This window comes from Anastrepha ludens, chromosome 6, assembly GCF_028408465.1.
Source record: "Anastrepha ludens isolate Willacy chromosome 6, idAnaLude1.1, whole genome shotgun sequence".
Taxonomy (NCBI): Eukaryota; Metazoa; Arthropoda; class Insecta; order Diptera; family Tephritidae; genus Anastrepha; species Anastrepha ludens.
Window position 1 is genome coordinate 85,932,812 of NC_071502.1, and position 22,211 is coordinate 85,955,022.

The 22,211-nt window shown below is 33.8% G+C and overlaps 1 protein-coding gene across 6 annotated transcripts in view; it reads left to right on the forward strand.

Moving 5' to 3' along the window:
* Window positions 1-22,211, forward strand: part of LOC128867898 (uncharacterized) — a 192,645-nt gene that overhangs the window by 97,947 nt on the left and 72,487 nt on the right. For all 6 annotated transcript variants that reach the window (XM_054109491.1, XM_054109495.1, XM_054109494.1 and 3 more), the window contains 5 exons: window positions 5,526-5,971; window positions 6,064-6,655; window positions 6,736-6,793; window positions 6,869-6,988; window positions 7,063-7,262. In XM_054109491.1, coding sequence (XP_053965466.1) covers window positions 5,526-5,971; window positions 6,064-6,655; window positions 6,736-6,793; window positions 6,869-6,988; window positions 7,063-7,262 — 1,416 coding nt within the window. The remainder of the gene's footprint in view (window positions 1-5,525; window positions 5,972-6,063; window positions 6,656-6,735; window positions 6,794-6,868; window positions 6,989-7,062; window positions 7,263-22,211) is intronic.

Genomic DNA, 22,211 nt, shown 5'->3' on the forward strand with positions numbered 1-22,211 from the left:
AAGGGAATGAAATTAAATAAAATAAAATACGTAAAAAATAAAGTAAAATAAAATGAATTAAAAGAATAAAAAGAAACATAAAGAAAATAAAATGGAATAAAACAAAATGAAATAAATCGAAATGGAATCAAACTAAATCAAGAAAATTAAATAAAATAAACCAAAATAAAACAAATTAAAATGAAAAAGTAAAATGAAATGCAAAGTTTAAATTGAATTGAAGTAAATTAAATTGAGTAAAATAAAATAAAAAAAATACAAATAAAATAAAATACGAATAAAGTAAAACTAATTTATATAAAATTACATAGGGCACAATAAATAGGAAGAAATATTAAATTAAAAAAAATGAAATAAAATAAAATTAAAATAACGTCGAAATAGATAAATAACGTGAGTTCCATAGAATAAAAGAAATTAACTTATTAACTTTTTCACTGACAGTCAAGCGGCCATTCGAGCACTCAGCTCCTCTTATACTCACTCAGATGTGGTTCGATCCTGTCTCTTATCTCTTAACGAGATAAGTGGCCAGAATTCTGTCCAAGTTATCTGGATACCGGGTCACAGTGGATTCGAAGGTAACTGCAAAGCTGATGAGCTCGCGAGAGCTGGAGCTGCGCAATCAAATGTTAGTAACTTACCCACAATCCACATTCCGCTCTCATCATGTAAAATGATCATTGATCGAGAATTTCACAACATTGCTGATCGGAGGTGGCGAGTGGAAACTACTTGCGTTACGACCAGACAAATCTGGCCATCCTACAATCTGAAACAGACAAAAACCCTTATAAGTCTTTCGAAACACGAATTAAGGCATATAATATCTCTTATCACCGGCCACTGCCTTTTGGGCACTCACGCACGTCGGCTCGGGGTTCCTCAAAACGGCCTGTGCAGATACTGCGAGGACGAATATGAGGAAGTATCGAGCAGGCATTTGCGGTGCAGTTGTCCCGGTCTAGCCAGAAGTCGACTCGCTCTTCTAGGCTCTCCAACAATTGACAATCTTTCAGTACTCTCGAACCTGAAAATCGAATCTCTCATCAAATTCTCGAAACGAATTAATATCTTTGACCAAAATCTATAGTAAAAATCTCGGTTAGGTGGGGAAATCATAGAACATAATGAGCTCTAGGGCAACACAACGGACCCAATTTGCGGTCTATGTGGCACTCCGATGCGGGGTCACCCTTAAACCAACCAAGTAACATAAAATAAAACAGAATACAATTAAATAAAAAAAAATTTACGTCAAAATAGATTAAGGTAGAATAATTTGAACTCAATGCAATGAAAAAGAATATTTAAATTACATGAAACAATTTAACTAAACTAAAATAAAATTTTATTTAATTATGAAAATAAAAAAGACAACTAAAATACAATAAACTGGAATAAAATACATTTTAGTTAAATAAAATAAAAATTGAGCTTTTCATCTACTGGAATTAAAATGATTTAAATTAACGGTCTATCGCTATGGAAAAATAATAATAAAATAAAATAATAAAAAAAAAAATAATAATCTAATTAATATAAATAAAATAAAAGAGTAAATTAAATTAATAACATAATTAAATTATAATTAAATTCAACAAAGTAAAATAAAATAAAATACATTAAAAGTAAAGAAAACACAAAAAAAGAGATAAAAAATGTAATAATTTAATTTTATTTAAACAGAGCACTATAGAAAAAAAAAATAATAAAAAAATATAAAAAAAAAAAAAACACACCAAAAAAATTAAAATAAAAATTGAGCTGTAGAAAAAATAAAAAAATACTTAAAATAATCTAAATTAGTATAAATAAAATAAAAAACAATTGAAATAAAAAAAAATTAATGAACTAAGCTAAATAAAAAAATTTAAATAATTTCAATTCAATTAAATACAGCACTGTAGAAAAAATAAAATAATAAAAAACCAAACAAAATATTTAAATAAAAGTTGAGCTATAGAAAATATAAAAACATACTTAAAATAATCTAAATCAATTAAAATAAAATAAGAAATAAATTAAATAAAAAAAGATTAATGAATTTAATTCAATTCTGTGAAGAAGTAAAATAAAAAAATAAACTAATCAAAATAAAACAAAATTCAATAAAAATAAAAGGAAACAGAAAAGTATCTAAATTAAGATAAATAAAAAAAAATTAATAATTTAATTTTACGTAAAAAGAGCACTATAGAAAAAATAAAATACAATTATTTAATATATTTTATTTATATAAAAGAAAAACAAAAAACTAACTAAATTAAGTTAAATAAAGAATTTAAATAATTTTAGTTAAATTAAATAGAGCACTATAGAACAAATAAAATAAAAAATAATAATTATAACAATCTAAAGTAATACAAGTAAAATAAAAAATTTACAAACAAAAATTTACAAACTTACAAAAAATTAATTTAATTAAATTGTATTGAAAAAGTAAAATAAAATAAACCAAAATAAAATAAGGATAAACTACAATAAAAATAAAACAAAACAAATTACTTGAGTTAAATAAATACATTACAATAAAATATAATATAAAAATAATAATTATTATTAAAATAAAAAATAATAGTAAAATAAAATAAAATTTCAGTTATATTAAATAGAGCACTATAAACAAAAATATTGTAAAAAATAAAAAAAATGATTATAATAATCTAAATTTACAAATATAAAATAAAATGAAAATAAAAAAAACTAAAATTACAAAAAAATAATAATGCATTAAATCCAATTCTATTGTGAAAGTAAAATAAAATAAATCACACAAAAATAATAAAGTAATAGGACTATCAATAAGTTCGTGCGGTTTTTTTTCGAAATTTGAAACTTTATTGACGTAAAATGGTTACAAATTTAATATTCAAAATATTGTCCATCGCTTACTACTACTTTTTCCCATCTTTCTGGCAATTCACGGATTCCCTTTGTGAAAAATTCGGTCGGTTTTGCCGCAATCCACGAATCGATCCATTTTTTGACTTCATCGTAATTACGGAAGTGCTGGTCAGCCAGGCCATGTTGCATCGATCGGAAGAGATAGTAATCGGATGGCGCAAGGTCTGGACTATACGGCGGGTGGGGTAGGACATCCCATTTGAGCGTTTCTAAGTATGTTTTGACCACTTGTGCAACATGTGGCCGAGCATTGTCATGTTGCAAAATAACTTTGTCCTGTCTATCGGCGTATTGCGGCCGTTTTTCTCGCAGTGCTCGGCTCAAACGCATCAATTGTCGTCGGTAGACATCCCCCGTAATCGTTTCATTCGGTTTCAGTAGCTCATAATACACAACACCCAGCTGGTCCCACCAGATACACAGCATAACCTTCAGGCCATGAATATTCTGCGCCGACGTCGATGTTGAAGCATGGCCAGGGTATCCATACGTTGCCCGACGTTTTGGATTGTCGTAATGGACCCACTTTTCATCGCCAGTCACAATTCGATGCAAAAAACCCTTTCTTTTGTGCCGTTGAAGCAGTTGTTCGCATGCCATAAAACGGCGTTCAACGTCTCTTGGCTTCAATTCATACGGCACCCAATGGCCTACCTTTCGGATCATTCCCATGGCTTTTAAACGTTTGGAAATGGTTGATTGATCAACTCCCAAAGTTTTTGCAACCTCTTCTTGCGTTTGAGCCGGATCTTGATCGAGCAATTCCTCCAATTCGGTATCCATGAACTTTGGCGGCGCACCCTCGCGTTCTTCGTCTTCCAAGCCAAAATCACCACTTTTAAAGCGTGCAAACTACTTCTGGCACGTTCGCTCAGATAGAGCATGCTCACCATAAGCTTCCACCAAGATACGATGACTTTCGGCTGCTTTTTTCTTCATATTAAAATAATGAAGAAGAATTCCCCGCAAAAACACATTATTTGGCACGAAATTCGACATTTTCAAGTGTGGTAAAAATATTGTTGTTTACGCTTCAAATAAAAAACTTATACTGACGTTTGTGCCTTACGACAGTAGCTCTCCAATGAATGTTTGGAAATGTGGATCGATGGAATAATAATCAAGTTACGCCATCTGTTGTAAAACCGCACGCACTTATTGATAGTCCTATTAATATAAAATACTATAAAAAATACAAAAAAATAGAAAAACAAATAAAATTAAGTTAAATAAAAAATATAATAAAATTAAATTAAATTAAGTAAATAAAAAACGGGTCCCACCAAAATAAGTTTAAATTAAATTAAGTTAAATATCTAACATGAAATAAAATAAAATAAATTTAACAAATAAAGTGAAAAAATCAAGGGACTAAAATAGAACTAAGCACATAAAAAGTAAAGTCAATTAAAATAAATTAAAACAAGAACAAAAAAAAAACAAAACAAAAAACTAAAAATGAAAATAATTGGAAATAAATAAAATAGAAAAAGACTTAACCTGCTAAAAATGAAACAAAATAATTGCTAAATTATGTTTTAAATTAAATAAAATACAGAAAGAATATAAAAGAAAAAAAAATAAAAATTATATTATTATAAATATTAATAATTATAATTAAATAATATATGCACAATTGAATTGAAATACATAAATTTACTAAATTTACAAAATTAAATTAATCGAATTAAAACAAAAATAAAATTTATTAAATTACATTACGCTTAACAAAGTGAATTTGACTAAACAAACTAAGCTAAGATAAAATAAAAAAAGAGTAGCAAAAGCAAATTTAGAAAAATATTATTTCACAAAATTTAGGTGTTGAGAGATTTTTCTATTTCTACCGGCTCATATCATTTATTTTCAATATCAGCTGAACCTCTAAAGCTGTCTATTTTGAATTTTACGCTAAGTTGGCCATACAGCCTTGTTGTTTGTTAGCTGTGACCTGTGAACAAAGAAAAACCATTATTTGGATATGTCGCGTACTTTTCGCATCTTCTACTTGTATATAAGATGCTTTTTATATATGGCAACAAGCAGAATAGTCACATTTTGTGAACTGAAGATCTGAGGATAATTCTTCGACGTTGCAGGCATCCACCACGAGTTATTTTGAAACGCATTTGCGGGAATAATTGAAACTAATAGAGTTATGCTAAAATCCCGGCATCGATAATTCTGCCAATAGAGTCAGTCATGAAACAGATCTTTTTTCCATACATAGCTTCCATATCCACCCACTCCACAACAATAAAAACATCAAAACACTGAGCTTTTTTATCAACTGTCCAAATAAACGATTTTTAGCGGGGAACTCTACATTACTACATTACGTCATCATTTTTCGGATTCTTATTTTTAATTGGATTTCTTAAGTGATATAAAAATCCATACTCAGAAATTTGCTGGTTTGCTGTGAAAAATGCTAGAAAGACCTTTTTTTTTTGCATATTAACCTCGGTTACTTCACGCGCGATATACTTTTTTTTTTACTCTGATCATCGAAATGTAGAAATATGTATAATTCTGTTCTCATATCTCGTTTAATTTTCACTTCTTTTCAATTTTCTTATTAACTAACAACTCTTCTCTTTTTCATTACTTCTTTACAGCGATGAGCAAGCTGATGTTGGTCTTTCCAATTCCAATTACACCGCAAGTTCCAATTCTAGTCTTTCCTCGGGTGGCGGCTCTGAGAGTCCCAGCACCTCAATGGAACAAATGGGCGGCGCTGGTGGTGCAACAGCTACCGTCACCGGCCATCCAATCGCGCATCATCACAGTATGCACGCCCACCATAACACATCGCACCACCACATGCACCAGCACAGCCATCAGGACTCATTTCATGGCAGCATTGGTAGCGGCTCGATGAACACTAGCTTTTGGGGCAGCAGTTTTGGTGGCGTGGGCAGTGGAGCGGCCGGTCAGCGACCATGGAATTTCGAGAGTGACGATGATGATGATCTCAACGAGGCCGATTGGAGTTCAAATGTTACAGCAGAGCTATTGGCTGCGCTCACTGATGCGGAAAAGAAGCGACAGGAGATTATAAATGGTGAGTGTTGGCGAAATTTCGTTCATTCATTTTTAACTTCATTTTTTATTTTATTTATTTATTTTTTGTTTGTTTGCTTATTTACTCTACAGAAATTTACCAAACCGAACGCAGTCACGTGCGCATTCTCAAGCTCTTGGAGCGTCTCTTCCTCTTGCCGCTACAGGAAAGCAGTCTGCTCACGCCAGAACATTTAGTGCTCCTCTTCCCGCCCGCTCTACTCTCGCTGCGTGAAATACACTCTACCTTTGAGCAACAACTGAAGCAACGTCGTGTCGAACACAATCATGTGGTCACACACATCGGCGATCTGCTGTCCAGCATGTTCTATGGAAAGTCCGGTGATGAGCTGTGTCAATATGCGGCACAATTTTGTGCACGCCAACAAATCGCTTTGGAAGCACTGAAAGAGAAACGACGCAAGGATGAACAATTGCAGAAGCTATTGAACAAGGCGGAATCGCATAAGGCGTGCAGGCGTCTGCAATTGAAAGACTTGTTGCCGGCGGTGTTGCAGCGTCTCACCAAGTATCCGTTGCTCTTTGAGAATCTGTACAAAGTAACCATACGCGTGGTGCCCGAGAACACAACCGAAGCGGAGGCCATACAGTGCGCGCTGGAGTCGTCGAAGAAGATACTTGTTGATGTCAATCAGGCTGTGAAGACCGCTGAAGATGCGCACAAGTGAGTACACTGCTATGATAAAATTTTATGTAATTTCATAAATCTTTGTACGAACACAAATTTCTGCTTTGTTTTCATAGATTGCAGAACATACAAAAGAAATTAGACAAGTCTACTTTTGATAAGGACGAATTTAAGGTAAAGCGCCACTTACTACGAATCAGAGGGTGAAGTGAAGTACTTAAATGAGGGTTTTGTTTTTTGTATTTACAGAATTTGGACCTAACGCAGTACCGTCTTATACACGATGGTAGCTTGACAATGAAGAAGAATCCCAGCATACAATTGCACGGTCTACTCTTTGAAGATATGATTGTGTTGTTAACAAAACAGGTACTTTCCTTGTCTTACACAATTGGTTTACGCATTTCATGCATTATTTTCTTTATGCGATCTCTCCAATGCAGGACGATAAATATTCATTGAAATATTTGCATGCCACACGCAACATGGAAGTCAACAATAAGCCCGTCAGCCCTATCATGAGCATCGATTCTGAGACGCTGGTGCGGCAGGAAGCCGCTGATAAAAATTCATTCTTTTTGATTAAGACAAAAACATCACAAATGTTGGAATTACGCGCACCAAGCAGTTCCGAGTGTAAAACGTGAGTACACATTTTTTATTATCCCTTCTTTCATATTTTTTTTTAATGTGTTGAGGCATTCAAAAGTAGAAGAGCTTTAAAAAAAAAACATCTCTTTATCGAGAGTTTAATAAATATTGCGAACTTAAGTTACTAAAACTTATATAAAAAATGCATTAAATTAATTTAAAGTTTTCGTAAGGTAAGAAAGGTTTAAAAAATATTTTCTTTTCTAAAAAAAAATTTTTTTTTCCGACATTACGAAAATATGGCCATATGCCCTCTGAAAATGTTTGCTTATTCCATATGAGAATAGAAGAAGAAAAATTCTATTACTGGATCAAGCAGTTTACAGACAGACATAAAACGGCATTCATCTTGTGTCTCTTACCTTCCTAAACTTCCGACCCTCGAATGCAGTCATCGAAGTCCAACCACCACCCATCGCAGACGAAGAGTTTGGCTTAATTACGTTCTGAATATTGTAGCAGGTAGTAAAGGAAGGTACCCCGCGCGATACTAGCCATCAATTCACAGGACCCCTTAAACCCACTTGAAATCCGTAACAAGCCCAGCCAGTAGGCTTGATAACCTGCTACAACAACAACAACAACATCAAGAACGCGCTCTACAAGCCATTCAGCCAATTTTATCGTAAATGAGTTCTCAATTCAGTCACTTTTCTCCTTCACCATTTTGGTGAAATGACTGCGTTTTCTAATGAATGAAGGGAAATCCACTTGGCGTGCAAAGAAATGTTTGCCAAGGTAATGATTTCGTATTCTATCCAGAATGTGGCAGTAGGGAAAATAATTCTCAACATTTTCTCGGTCCTCATCTCTGCAGAGTACCAAGTTAATGAGTCAGAGAGATGTGTGGAGCTATAGATTAAAAATTGTGCACTATAAAAAAGAGTTTTATTTTCAGTTTTATGCTAATTTAAATTCAAACTTTTTTCGCCTATCCAGGTTTAATTATAACCTATAACTATTTAAAGTAAATTTAGTGTTCATCCTTTGACTTTGGAAATCGGTAGCCCTTAAAAAATTGTTCCAGTTGCATTGTTCGATGTAGTCTAACAGTTTAAGATAAGCGTAGCCATATAAAGTTTTTTATTTTTAATTTATTCAGAAATCTCTAAGGCCACAGCGATTATAGTATAACTTATTGTCTTAACAAAAATTGTATAAATCCAAATTTAAAACTTCCGGCAAAACTTAGACAAATTTCGTAAACTTTTAAATTCATCACAATTACGCGATTTTTAATTGGAATTTTTAGAAAAGTTTTTGGAATGCAGATTTATAGCTTATTAAATTGTAGTAGGAGGTTCGAAGTTGCTAAAAAATTCCGTTGATTTTTTATAATTTTTTTAGCTGACGGTGCTATATATTTTCTTGCATATAAAAAATTACTTTGAAGATACTCGGGATCAGTGAGGGCAAAAATCCTCGATTGCAGATTAGTTAACAAAATAAATAAAATAAATATAAAAAAATATTACAAAAAGTTCTAGTCTCTGAACAAAAGTAGTCAATTGTGAGAGAAATACAAATGTTTTAACATAAGTTTACAAATTTGCTTATGAAAATTCTCTTTTTAGTATTAAAGTATTACAGCACTGCCACAAATCTAGTCACTACATTATAGTTCTAATAAAGAAGTGTTAATCCACAAGCTCAGATTACCACTCTAAGGTAATATTGCAAAAGGTTCACTATTTATTGTAAGCCATAATGTGTTTGTAATTTCAGGCTATATATATACATATATATGTATATAATTGACGCGTACACCCTTTTTGGGTGTTTGGCTGAGCTCCTCCTCGTATTTGTGGTGTGCGCCTTGATGTTGTTCGACAAATGGGAGGGACCTACAGTTTCAAGCCGACTTCGAACGGCAGATATTTTTGTGAGGAACTTTTTCATGGCAGAAATACACTCGGAGGTTTGCCATTGCCTGCCGAGGGGCGACCGCTATTAGAAAAATGTATTTCTTAATTTTGGTGTTTTCACCGAGATTCGAACCGACTCTCTCTCTGTGAATTCCGCACCAACCTATTCGGCTACGGCGACCGTGTATTTTCAGGCTGGGTTAGGTTAAATAGATGCCACTACGATACGGCCGTTAAGGGGCTCTCAGTTCCTTCAAAGAATCAGATTTGCTTGCATCATGGGGACTGTGACGGCGGTTTGGTTACGAAAAAACTGAAGTTAAGCCGCCGCTCATGTTGCTCTTTTGCCGTCTGAACAACGACTGATTGGAGGAGCGTAGGAATACGTGCGAAATAAGCGAGCAGAGTTTTGTTGCAGAGTTTTCGATGACTTGACAACTGAAGTTACTCTCGGAAATTTGCTTCGGACGTCCAAACCTTGTAATTGATCATTCTTGCTAGCCAGCAGGAATTTTAAAATGGAACAAAATTTATAAATTCGTCCAGAGCCTAAAAATAAATTACATTTATATTTTTCTTAATTCTCAACCTTCTTACAAAATGCTTAATGCACATTAAGTGCAAAAAAATGCCTTACAAACTTTAATTATTTCTCACAATATTGTTTCGAATATTTCTGGCACCAGACTAACCCATACGGGATCGCGTCTGAAATTGGGTGGATAAAGACTAAAAAATCGATTTCGAGTTTTTGATCGATTTGCAGATCCAAAAAGTGTAGTGTTTCAAGTGGAAAATTTTTTTACATCTTTTTACACAAATTAAAAAAAAAAGTACCTCGAATTATTTGTTGTAAAACAAAATTGAATTTTGAATGTTAGCTCAAATTCACTGATGAGAAACTTTAAACGCGTTTTTCTCGAAAAGTTGATTTTGGTTGTTAACCAGATTTTCCTAGACGTGGTTACATACTTCTTCTCCTTGATTGGCGCGATAACCGTTTAAGGGCAACAGTTGCTTCTTTCTCCTGCTAACCGGCGCCAGTTGGACACAACAAGTGAAGCCAAATCCTTCTCCACCTGATCTTTCCAACATAGAGCAGATCTTCCTATTCCAGCTGGTACCGCATCGAAATCTTTTAGAGCCGGATCGTTTGTATCCACTCGGACGGCTTGGCCCAGCCAACGAAGCCGCTATGTCTATGTCGTCGTAAAGCTCATGCAGCTCATTGTTCCATCCATTGTTCCATTCAGCGAAGATATAGTTGTCCTAACGGTAATTTTATTTAGTCTCATGAACTCAAATAAAAAAATACCAGACGTGAAGCAGAAAAGTGTATTTAATACGAAGAACTCAAACAAAGAAAAATCTAAAACTAAATTCGTATACATAATTTGAAAAGATTCGTTTTGGTGTTTGGTTTTTTTTTTTTTGTTTTTTTATTTATTTTTTTTTTTTTGTTTTCTTTGTTTTGTTATTTATGTTTTCCTTTATTTTTTTATTATTATTATTTTTTTTTTTTGTTTTGGTTTGTTTCATAATAATATTAATTTTTAATATTATGTTTTTTTTTTTGTGTAAAAGTCTACTTCCATTGAAAGTCAACTAGTTTTCCCCCGATTTCGCGCCGCGTCACCAAATTATAAGCACTCACGCACTTCACGGCCATTATTGTCAATTTAATTCGCTCGACTGCAATTGACAGGAGATTTTATTTTGTTTACTTCATTTTTTTTACATGCACGCATACATATTTACATACATACTGTTATTTGCACGCTTGGCAATTAACCTGTCAATGGCGTAATTAAATGCGTCACAAAAGTAGAAATTTTCTTTATTACCGCAAACGGCAAAAGTAGGTATTGTATTAATTTACGCATTTTCCATGAAATTGGCTGCCTTTTGAGTAGAATTTGTGTGTAAAAATAAAAATGCTTTGAAAAACAGTTTTTTTTTTTTTATATACATACGGATGTATATAGCATTGAAATGTCGAAATGATACATGAATGTTGCATTTATTGAAAAAATTCACAACAAAAATAATAATAATGAGCATAACGCTTGTTTGTTGTGTCTAATAGTATGCGTACAAACATACATACATACACAGGTATTGGCACTTTTCAGCATATTTGGCAGTGGCGCGTCCGAAATCCTTCAGTTCCCATTTCAATTCTGTTATACTCGTACCACATGTTTGTGTATAAATGTACACATGTATGTGTTTAGGTACTCATAAAAATTTCCTATGTTCTTCCGCTTCCAAATGCAGCTAGACAATTTACGCAACTAGTTCTGTCGCATTCCTGTATGCCACTCTTTTGATGCTGCTTCCCTGAACTTGTATTGAAATTTGCATACATGTTTGATTTTTAGTTACTCATCCGGTAGACAGTGTTCACGAAATCAGAAAAGATTGCCAAAAATAGAAAAATATAGTTGTTAATTCTGACATTTTCAAACTGTTGTCCCCTATACTACAGATGACAGATTTACCTCTACATATAAGTCTGCATTTAAGCCCCTTATGAGACTTTATATGTAGATCAAAAACCCTATTTAGTCTCAAGAATTCAAATAAAAACATACTAGACATGGAGCAGAAAAGTTTATTTAGTGTGAAGAACTCAAGAAAAGAAAAATAGGTAGATAGATCCCTATACCTCCGCATATCAGCCTGTTGAGTACAGAAACTTAATCAGCTGTCTTAGTTTTAACTCTGTCGCTGCCTTCAGTTCTCTTAAAGAGTCTGTGCCCGAAAACTCTTGTCTTCTCCATACTTGCAGGGCAGTCACATAGTAAATGCCTGACAGTTGTCTCCACTTTTGCGACATAACAGCTTCCGCAAAATTCATTAAGAGTAAGTTCTGGTAATTCTGTGTGTCTCCCGTCCTGTAGATAGTTCCATCGTTATGAATATTTTTCGCCTACATTGAAAAAGCAGCTCTTGTGAATCTATCTCGGTTCACTCTGACCACTTTAGTTTGGCTACTTTGCAGGTGTTAATGTTTTTTTACCTTGAGTGCGCTGCATTGAGGAAGAATTCTTTATTCCCATTGTTGCACGATATGCCTAATCTCTTACAGATTTCTGAAAATGGTATAGCAGTAGCCTTTCTAGCAAGCACGTCTGCTTTTTCTGGTATAGTGTTCTTCTACGCACACCAGGTGAAAATCGAACCGCTCTACAAGCATGTTAAGGGTTCTACGGTACCTGGCTATTATTTCTGAATTAATCATAATGGAATCAATCTACTTTTAGGGGCAGATTGGCTACTTGAATAAAATTTTAATAGGACTATGAATAAGTTCGTGCGGTTTTTTTTCGAAATTTGAAACTTTATTGACGTAAAATGGTTACAAATTTAATATTCAAAATATTGTCCATCGCTTACTACTACTTTTTCCCATCTTTCTGGCAATTCACGGATTCCCTTTGTGAAAAATTCGGTCGGTTTTGCCGCAATCCACGAATCGATCCATTTTTTGACTTCATCGTAATTACGGAAGTGCTGGTCAGCCAGGCCATGTTGCATCGATCGGAAGAGATAGTAATCGGATGGCGCAAGGTCTGGACTATACGGCGGGTGGGGTAGGACATCCCATTTCAGCGTTTCTAAGTATGTTTTGACCACTTGTGCAACATCTGGCCGAGCATTGTCATGTTGCAAAATAACTTTGTCGTGTCTATCGGCGTATTGCGGCCGTTTTTCTCGCAGTGCTCGGCTCAAACGCATCAATTGTCGTCGGTAGACATCCCCCGTAATCGTTTCATTCGGTTTCAGTAGCTCATAATACACAACACCCAGCTGGTCCCACCAGATACACAGCATAACCTTCAGGCCATGAATATTCTGCGCCGACGTCGATGTTGAAGCATGGCCAGGGTGTCCATACGTTGCCCGACGTTTTGGATTGTCGTAATGGACCCACTTTTCATCGCCAGTCACAATTCGATGCAAAAAACCCTTTCTTTTGTGCCGTTGAAGCAGTTGTTCGCATGCCATAAAACGGCGTTCAACGTCTCTTGGCTTCAATTCATACGGCACCCAATGGCCTACCTTTCGGATCATTCCCATGGCTTTTAAACGTTTGGAAATGGTTGATTGATCAACTCCCAAAGTGTTTGCAACCTCTTCTTGCGTTTGAGCCGGATCTTGATCGAGCAATTCCTCCAATTCGGTATCCATGAACTTTGGCGGCGCACCCTCGCGTTCTTCGTCTTCCAAGCCAAAATCACCACTTTTAAAGCGTGCAAACCACTTCTGGCACGTTCGCTCAGATAGAGCATGCTCACCATAAACTTCCACCAAGATACGATGACTTTCGGCTGCTTTTTTCTTCATATTAAAATAATGAAGAAGAATTCCCCGCAAAAACACATTATTTGGCACGAAATTCGACATTTTCAAGTGTGGTAAAAATATTGTTGTTTACGCTTCAAATAAAAAACTTATACTGACGTTTGTGCCTTACGACAGTAGCTCTCCAATGAATGTTTGGAAATGTGGATCGATGGAATAATAATCAAGTTACGCCATCTGTTGTAAAACCGCACGAACTTATTCATAGTATTTATTGCGACAACAGGCTGTCAGCAGCGTCTTGTATTTATTATTACTAGGTCGGCCTGAATTATACTGTGTAGTTTCCTAGAAGCCAAAAATACTCTTTCAAACCTAGTTTTTCAGCGTAGATTCCACAGCCCACTCTGTCGTCCACCTTAGACCCATCAGTGTAGCACGAAATGATGTAATTTCATCAGGGCATTCTTTCTTTCCAGAACTCTTCATTGGGTATTGCTTAGCGATGCCTTTATTGAAGGTGACTATTGACGCACAGTGGTCTGTTGTACTCGGTGCGTGCTGATGAATTTAGATTGGATATCCGCCAGGTGGATAGCGGCCGCTGAAGCCGATAGAAAGTCTTTTCTAAATAGCAGTTGCCACTCAACAGGCAATGACAAGCCTCAGAATATATTTCTGCCATGAAAAAGCTTCTTATAAAAGAGCATCTGCCATTCGGAGTCGGCTTGAAACTGTCGGTATCTTCATTTGTGGAGCAACATCAAGACGCACGCCAATACAGCTTGGTCACACACTCAAAAAGGGTGTAAGTGCCAATTATTTTGATCATTTGGAAGATGTTGAAAGACTTTTCCAAAGTAGTTTACCCTATTGACTACTTTCTGGGTTTCACAACTTTCGGTTTTGTATCCTCGCAACCACCTTGAGATAGTATTTTGTTAATTTAAATGACAACTGAGCTTAACCTCTTTTCTTAACTTTTGAAAAATTGGGCTTTGGATCACTGTACGCGCCTCAAAGTGTGCTTCACTTTGAACTTTCTTATTTTCATCGTTATTTATTTTTCTTTTACATTATGCAAGCTTATATCGTTTCTCATATTCATATATGTATATCGTATCTCTTCCTGCTCTGAGTCGTACGGCGCGTATGAGTTACATTTAATTTCCCCATGGCTTCTTGACATTACTCATACGCCCCGCCGGCACTTTGCTTCGCAGCTAATTGTGCTTGTTTTTATTTTAATTCAAATGTCACACGCCATTTAATCCAAACAACCGCTGTGAAATTTTATTTTCTGCGATTTTTCCTGCAAATCATTGGGCGGTCACTGTAGCAGCGTAATTTATCTGCAACATTTTCTTTCTTCAATCGTGGTGTTTACAGTGTTTTAACAAACCGAGACTTTTAATGTGCTAAGTACACTCAGACTGAGTGAAAGCAATACAAAAAATTACATTTTCTTATTAATTGAAGTTTGTTTTTATTTCTGCGTGAAATTCGTTTTCCTATATATTTTATTGTATTCATGTTTTTTTTTTGCTATCATAAATTACGCGACGATGTACGCGTTTGTATGTGTAAAATATTTTATGACAGGTCATTAAGTATTTAAGCAATTTCTGTTTCGAATTTCGATTTTCACTTCGACAAAGTCAATTACAATTAAATATTTACATATGTTTCATGTATGTGTGTTCTCACACTCTTGCCACGTACGCACTCATATATCACCTACAGCGTTGAAGGTTAGTGTAGCATGTGAATTTATGTCTCGGCTATTAAAGCAGCAAAATGCCTGGTTGACAGCTCTTCTTTTGTTGTGATTACTTTTACTGTAGTGCCTACTTATGATGTATTGTCGTTGTCTTGTTTGCCAATTACACTGGTCCACTGCCGCTGTCCACCGGGCTTATACGCTCTTACATATTTATGTATTCATACATACATAATTTTCCTTGGTCCATTTCTTTTGCCGCAGACACTGGTCGCCTATTTTCTTCGTGTTTTGTTTTACTTCCTTGCATTGTTATTGGCTGCTTTTGTCATTGCTCTAGAAAATGCTTTTATGCTATTTTGAACAGGGTCAAAGTTCTTTTTCAAAAAAATACTCGGTAAATATATTCACCTTTTAATTTATTCCTACTTTGTGCGGTTTTGTGTGATATTGTGTTTAGAGTTGATCTGGCATTGCGATTGCAGATAACTGTGCATAATTTAGAAATACCAAGCATATGTAGAAAATGTTCAAATTTGTATTCAGTGGATTTTTGACTCAAAAGAAATTTATTTCGTCTCAGCAAATAATTTTTTATAAAATTATATATAGTTGCAATTTCATAGTCCAATGAATTTTGAAACAATAAAGTATGAAAAACAAAATCACGTAAATTATTGGCAATTTTTGTTTTAGTTAAAGAAAAGCCTTTTTTTCAGGCTCAACAAATTTTCGTCAAAATTTCAAACCTTTTAATCAGAATTTTTAGAAAATTAATCATTTTTTATCAAAATATAGTTCATTCTCCTACAATTTTTTTTTTTTTTTTTTTTTTTTTTTTTCCCCATTTATTTTATACATCTGTCCTTTGACATTAAGTATGTTGTTTAACAATTTGGTCAGGATTTATATACATCGCTTAATGGCCAGTGTCAAAAAGTGTCCTACAATTAATTCAACAAATTTTTAGCAGAATTTCAAAACTTTTAATCAGAATTCTTAGAAAAATTTTTAGTATGCAGTTTAATAGCCCATTGAATTTTAAAATAGTAAAGTATAATTGAGATGTCTCCAAAATAATGCTAATTATTGGGAATTTTTTTTCTTAAATAAAAAAAAATCCTGAAAAAAATTCAACAAATTTTCGTCAAAAGTTCAAACCTCTTCATCAGAATTTTTAGAAAAATGGCTAGCATGCAATTTTATGGCCCAGTTAATTTTGATATGATAAAGTACAATTTTGAAGTGTCTCCAAAATCACGTAAACTATTGCCTTTTGTTTTTCATGAAATTTTAATAATTTTTTATCAAAATAATTTTTTATCACATTTTTTATCATTCTCCCAAACAAAAACTCAACAAATTTTGATCAGAATTTCAATCGCTTTAATTAGAATTTTTATAGAGATATCTAGTATACAGTTTTATAGCGTTATAGTTTGAAGTTTGCTACCATAAAGTATAATTTTGCTGTGTCTCGAAAATCGTGAAAATGATTGGCATTTCTTTTTTTTTTTATCCATTATTTTTTCAATTTTAGCGATTTTATTTATGAAAATATAGCTCATTTTCTTAAAAAAGTATTCAAAAAATGCTCATCAGAATTTCAAGCCTTTTAATTAGAATGCAGTCGTATGACTACAAAATTTTTATACGATAAAGTGCAATTTTGAAGTGCCTCCAAAATAGCGTAGATTAATGTGTGTGTGTTTCTTTACTGGCGGTCTTGTGCAGTTTTGTCCTATAAAAAATTATGAGCCTTTCTTATTATCATAATTTATATATTTTTCTAGAACTTTTAAAATCGACTTTTAATGAAATATGGGAGCAATTATATATTCCTGCTCAATTTCCATTCATTCATTTAAACTTCCATAATCAGTATGACCTATGCCTATTTATACCAAGGACCGTCAAAATAACGGCTTTGGCAATTCCAAAGTTTATACCATTTTATGGATCATCTAGGCAATAATGGGTATTTACGTATTTAAATTCATACATCATTTTCAGACATTTCCTAGAAGATCCTGAATTACTTCCTATCAGGAGTTGGTTGGTTGGTTGGTTTAAGTGGTGATTCTTCCAGAATCCAGAAGCGCTAGCCGCACCATCTTGTTGCCTCATCCTCGTTACCTATGAACGAATTTGTGGTTTTGAATCTTGTAAAAAAACTATGTAAATTGTAGCAGAAATATAACAGCAGATACTTTTTTTTACAAATATACAAGAAGCTACTGGCCAAAAATACCAGCCTTGTTGGAGCTATGCGAGCAAATAAGAGTGAATTCCCGTAAATAGCTGAAGTTAGAAAAGTTAATATGGCTCTTTGTTTTATAAAGCTTTACAAGGCAAATGGTATTGTTTTAACAATTATAAAAGTAAGCCTCGTAAAAAATTGCCTCAGATCGAAAACGAATTACTAAAACTGTATCCTTTTGCAATGCGATTGAGTTTGGAAGTAGATTTAGTTGACCAATTGGCCCGGAAGTATCTCGTAGACAGGTATTTTACAATATTTTGGATGTGGCAGCAATCAATTCAGTGTCACTATATAAAGAGGCTTGTGCTGATAATATAACTAGAAAACAATTTTTGTTTCAATTGTCCGAAGAGCTGCTACAGAAAAGAAACATCAGAATTCGTTTTAGAGGTATGGTTCCTTCGGCAAAGTTTCTTATTTTTATCCCTAGAATATGATTTTCACAGAGCAATGGGCGATTTTTTTGCCTCCCCACAAATCGACCCGGCCTACTGTTTAATGTGCCTTGAGAGAACCCAATCATACCAAAAATCATAATAGTAAACTTAAAACTTTTATTTCTCAACGCATTCACATAAAAACATATACTGTATACAATAACAAATCAAATATAATTTCACCCAATTTGGTAATGAAATTAAATACAATTGACGTGCATGGAAATGGATTTTACTCCACAGCAACAACACGAAACACTCGTACATAGAGAATATTTTCCTTAAGTGGGAAGTACGGAAAGCTCGAACGGTATTGCTGACGATGACAAATAAGTACTTACAAAACAACAACAAAAAAATTATAAAAACTTATATGAATTTAATTTGATTTAATGTAAAACAAATCACTTACAATGACAATGTCGAAGCTTTGTACATTGCAGCGCATATAAATATAAATTATCTTGAAAAAAATTACATGCGTATGCCATAAGTATAACTACGATCCCGGTAGGGAATTTCGCCAACACCAAAGTAGGGTTTTTGCAACTGTAAATTTATTATAATGAATATAGACAAGTTAGTTCCAGCTAAGCGCTAGAAGACTAGTTATTTAGCGACTAGTTCGCAGCGTAGTTAGTGCAAGCTAAGTAAGCTAAAAACCTAGTTATTTCTCAACTAAATTGCAGCGGTAGATAAGGGACCACTTCTAGAGGCATTCATAGGTATGTAAGTATGTAAAAATTTAAGTGTAATCCTGCTTTTCAAAGAACACTTGTATAAATAAAAAAAGAATAATTCAAATGAACTGATATTGGTGATATTTGGATAAATGTGAACTAGTCTGGAAGTATACACATTTTCACTAGTTTAAAAAAGGACGACAGAGGATTACATACTTATTATGTATCTATATAGTGTTGCAAAAATGGTGTCATAAAATTAATGTGACATAATTTTTGATGGGAAAGCTGACGATGTCCTCTTATGAAGTTTAAATCGTTCAAAAATTGCTACCAGCTGACTTAGTCAAGCGAGATTGAGTTACACTCACGCTCCGTTAAAACGGGTGCAAGATATCACTTCTGTTCCACACTATATGATGTCTTAACAATATATGTATTTATGTATGTACCTGGCATAAATATTTGTCTTTTGAACCGATTTTTTTATCTCTGCGAAAAATATATTTTATGAGAAAAACATGATCACATAAAAAGTTTGCTATTTTGTTTTCACTAAACTTAAAGCTAGTCATTTTGAAATAACTTTATACAAGATGGCACAAAATTAATCACTCTATCGGAAGATGTATATTTTTTGTAAATGGCGTCGTACGTCACTCATACTGGGCACTTGTGGACTAAACAGCTGCCGTATGCAAACAGACACGCCAAGGAATGCGAAAAGGTAGATAAGGTAATAAAGATTTCAGTCACTTAAAACCATTTTTTATTATTAAAAAAGTTATAAAAAATGGATGATTAATTTTGCGCCACTTTGTATATATTACAATATATAAGTATGAATTTCCGTCTGTCCCATTTTCGAGGAAATTTATTTTTGAATTTAACATTTTCATTACAGATATTTAATCAAAACCAAAACTGGATGATTAATTTTGTACCATCTCACACCTGTTATAAATACTTATCTTTTGAACTGTTTTTTCAATCTCTAAAAAATATATTTCAAAAGAGAAACATGATCACGTAAAGAGTTTACTATTTTTTTCTTATTAACTAGACTCAAAAGTAGGAGTTTTGAAATAACTTTCTACTGGTGTGGAAGTATTGGCAGGTGCTAAAATCCCGTTGACCGCGTTTAAACGAGCTTGTCGTGATGTTGTCCGAGAAATGGAAGGGTCTACAGTTTTATGCCACCTCCAGAAATTGAGTAACTTTCAAAAGAGTGGCTGCTCTTAGAAGAAAAGCTTTTCATATTATCTGATGTTTCACATTCACTGTAGGCATTGAACCCTGTAAGTCACGCAAAAGTGCACTCGGCCACATAAATGGTTGATTTGACAATTTTTTTTATGTACTTTTGGATAAAATGTCTGTTTCAAAAGAAAAAATATTTAACTGAGAAGTTGCTTACTTTTGCAAAAAAATTCAAAACTTAATTTTGAGCTAACCTCAAACTAATACCAAACTATGAGCAGAGAATAAATCGGTTCTTAGAATGTGTAATTAACGCTTCTGAAGGTTTTCATCATTCACATTCATTAGTGGAAGAGATAAACAAAGCGGGTACAAAATTCAGCAGAATACCAGAATATTCAGCCAATTCGTGGCCAGTAAAATTTTCCTATCGGTTATGAATTTTGCATTACTTGCTGCAACAACGACATGAAATCATTTGTCAAGCAACTTGACTACTACGACCTGAGGGTGAGCGTGCGGGTGCTGCTGCCTCGTCATGCGGCCTAAAGAGACGAACGTTCATTTTTATTTACAAAACAAATCAAATTTAAGGTTAAATGCCATTAAAACGACAATCGAAGCGACACTTGAAATATATTTATGTAGCCGCAGCGATGATTGATTGCCACGCAGCACTGTACAGACTATATATATATACATGCGTATGTATGTATGTCTGGTAATGTGCATGCGTTCGCGTTTATTTATTTACTTTTGTGTTTTTGCGCTTGTACAATATATGACAAAGAATATACTTGTTTTCGAAAAATGGCGCTCTTTTTCATTTAAAATAAAAAATGACACCTCTAATTGAAATGTTTTCGCTACTCGCTGTTCGCTGCCTCCGCTCGCTTGTCTTGCCCGCCTGTCAGGCAATTTGGCAGTATTTATCAACTGTTGTACAGGTTTGCAAATTACCGGCTTAAGTGGATGCGTTTTTATTTTTTCTTAGTTTTTGAGTTTGTGATACAAAATCTGCCTTCGCTTGACCTCAAAACTTTTGTTATGGTTAGGTTAAGTTGTTGCGTCGTTATTGTAACACTTCCGCCGATATTTATGTATTCGGTGACTACATCTCGGAGTTCAAAACTCAAAGCCGCAGTGAATCTTAACAGCATTGACATTTATATATTTTTTTAAAAGCTATATTGAGCAGTAAGCCTTTTTGCATCGCAGCGGAAACTTTAATGACCTACAAGTATACGGTCCGATGTCGCTTTAACATGCAAATTTGGGTCCAGAAATGCATTTAAATTTTTCATCTCAATTTGCATGAGTTTGAAATTTGCTCTTTTCAAACTCAATCTTAATTCCATTGTAAACCGAATTGATGAAAATGAAAGATGATGATGCAAATAAAGAAAACTGCATGCAAATAGTTATGTAACATAGTGCATTTAAAAATAAAAAAATGAAATGATCAGATGCTGAAAATTTTCTTCTTCGGAAGTTTTTCTTTACGCACGAAAATTCTCAAAATCGTATGCAATGTCAAAACTAAACAGGATTTTTGAACGTCTTTCAATTTGCACTATATTATACTGAACTTGAATGGCCATAAAACTGCATACCCAAAAGTTGTCTAAGGATTCTCATTAAAACCTGCAGAATGTTTTATATTTTAGTAAAAAAATGAACTAAAAAAATTTAGCATGAAAAATATTGTAAAAAGATGCAGCGCCTCATGTGATATGTGAAGTAGGTTTCAAAAAATGTTCGGGATTGATCCCGAAGCTACAAAGTGTTTCCTCTTGCATAAGTTAAATAGGAATATCAGTACTACAGCTCATTCTCAATATGGAAATTTCGAGCTACTTTTGGGATCAGTCCCGAAAGAACAAAGTGTCACTAAATGTCTTACTTTTAGAAGTGTCAGTATGGAGGATCTGTCAACCGGTAGATCTCAGAATTTTTTCAGGATCGATCTCGAAGCTACAAAGTGGTCCTTTTGCAGTGGTTTATTAGGAATATTAGTGAGCTCTAATTCTCAATTTTGACATTTCGGGCTTTTTTCAGGATCAGTCTCGAATCCATAAAGTGTCACTAAATGTCTTGCTAATAATGTAAGTAGTGTCAGTAATGAGAATCATTATCAACCGGTAGCTTTCAGAAAATTTTCGGAATCGATCCCGAAGCAACAAATGCTACCTCTTTAGGAATATGAAATAAGTGCGAGTAAATCCAGTTTTTTTGTTTTTGTTAATGGGCTAAATTCTATTTAAGTTGGGTTTCTAGAACTTTTTTATTCTTTATTTTTTTTTTATATCCCCTATAAATTATTTTACTAGTTATGCACGGCGCAAGAATTAAAGGTTTAAAGGCTTCACGCTGAACTGGCGTTTGGCTCATGCGTACTTCTTCAATAGCAGCGTCAGTCTCGTTATTTAATAGTTACACCCCAATTTTTTTAATCAGATTATCTG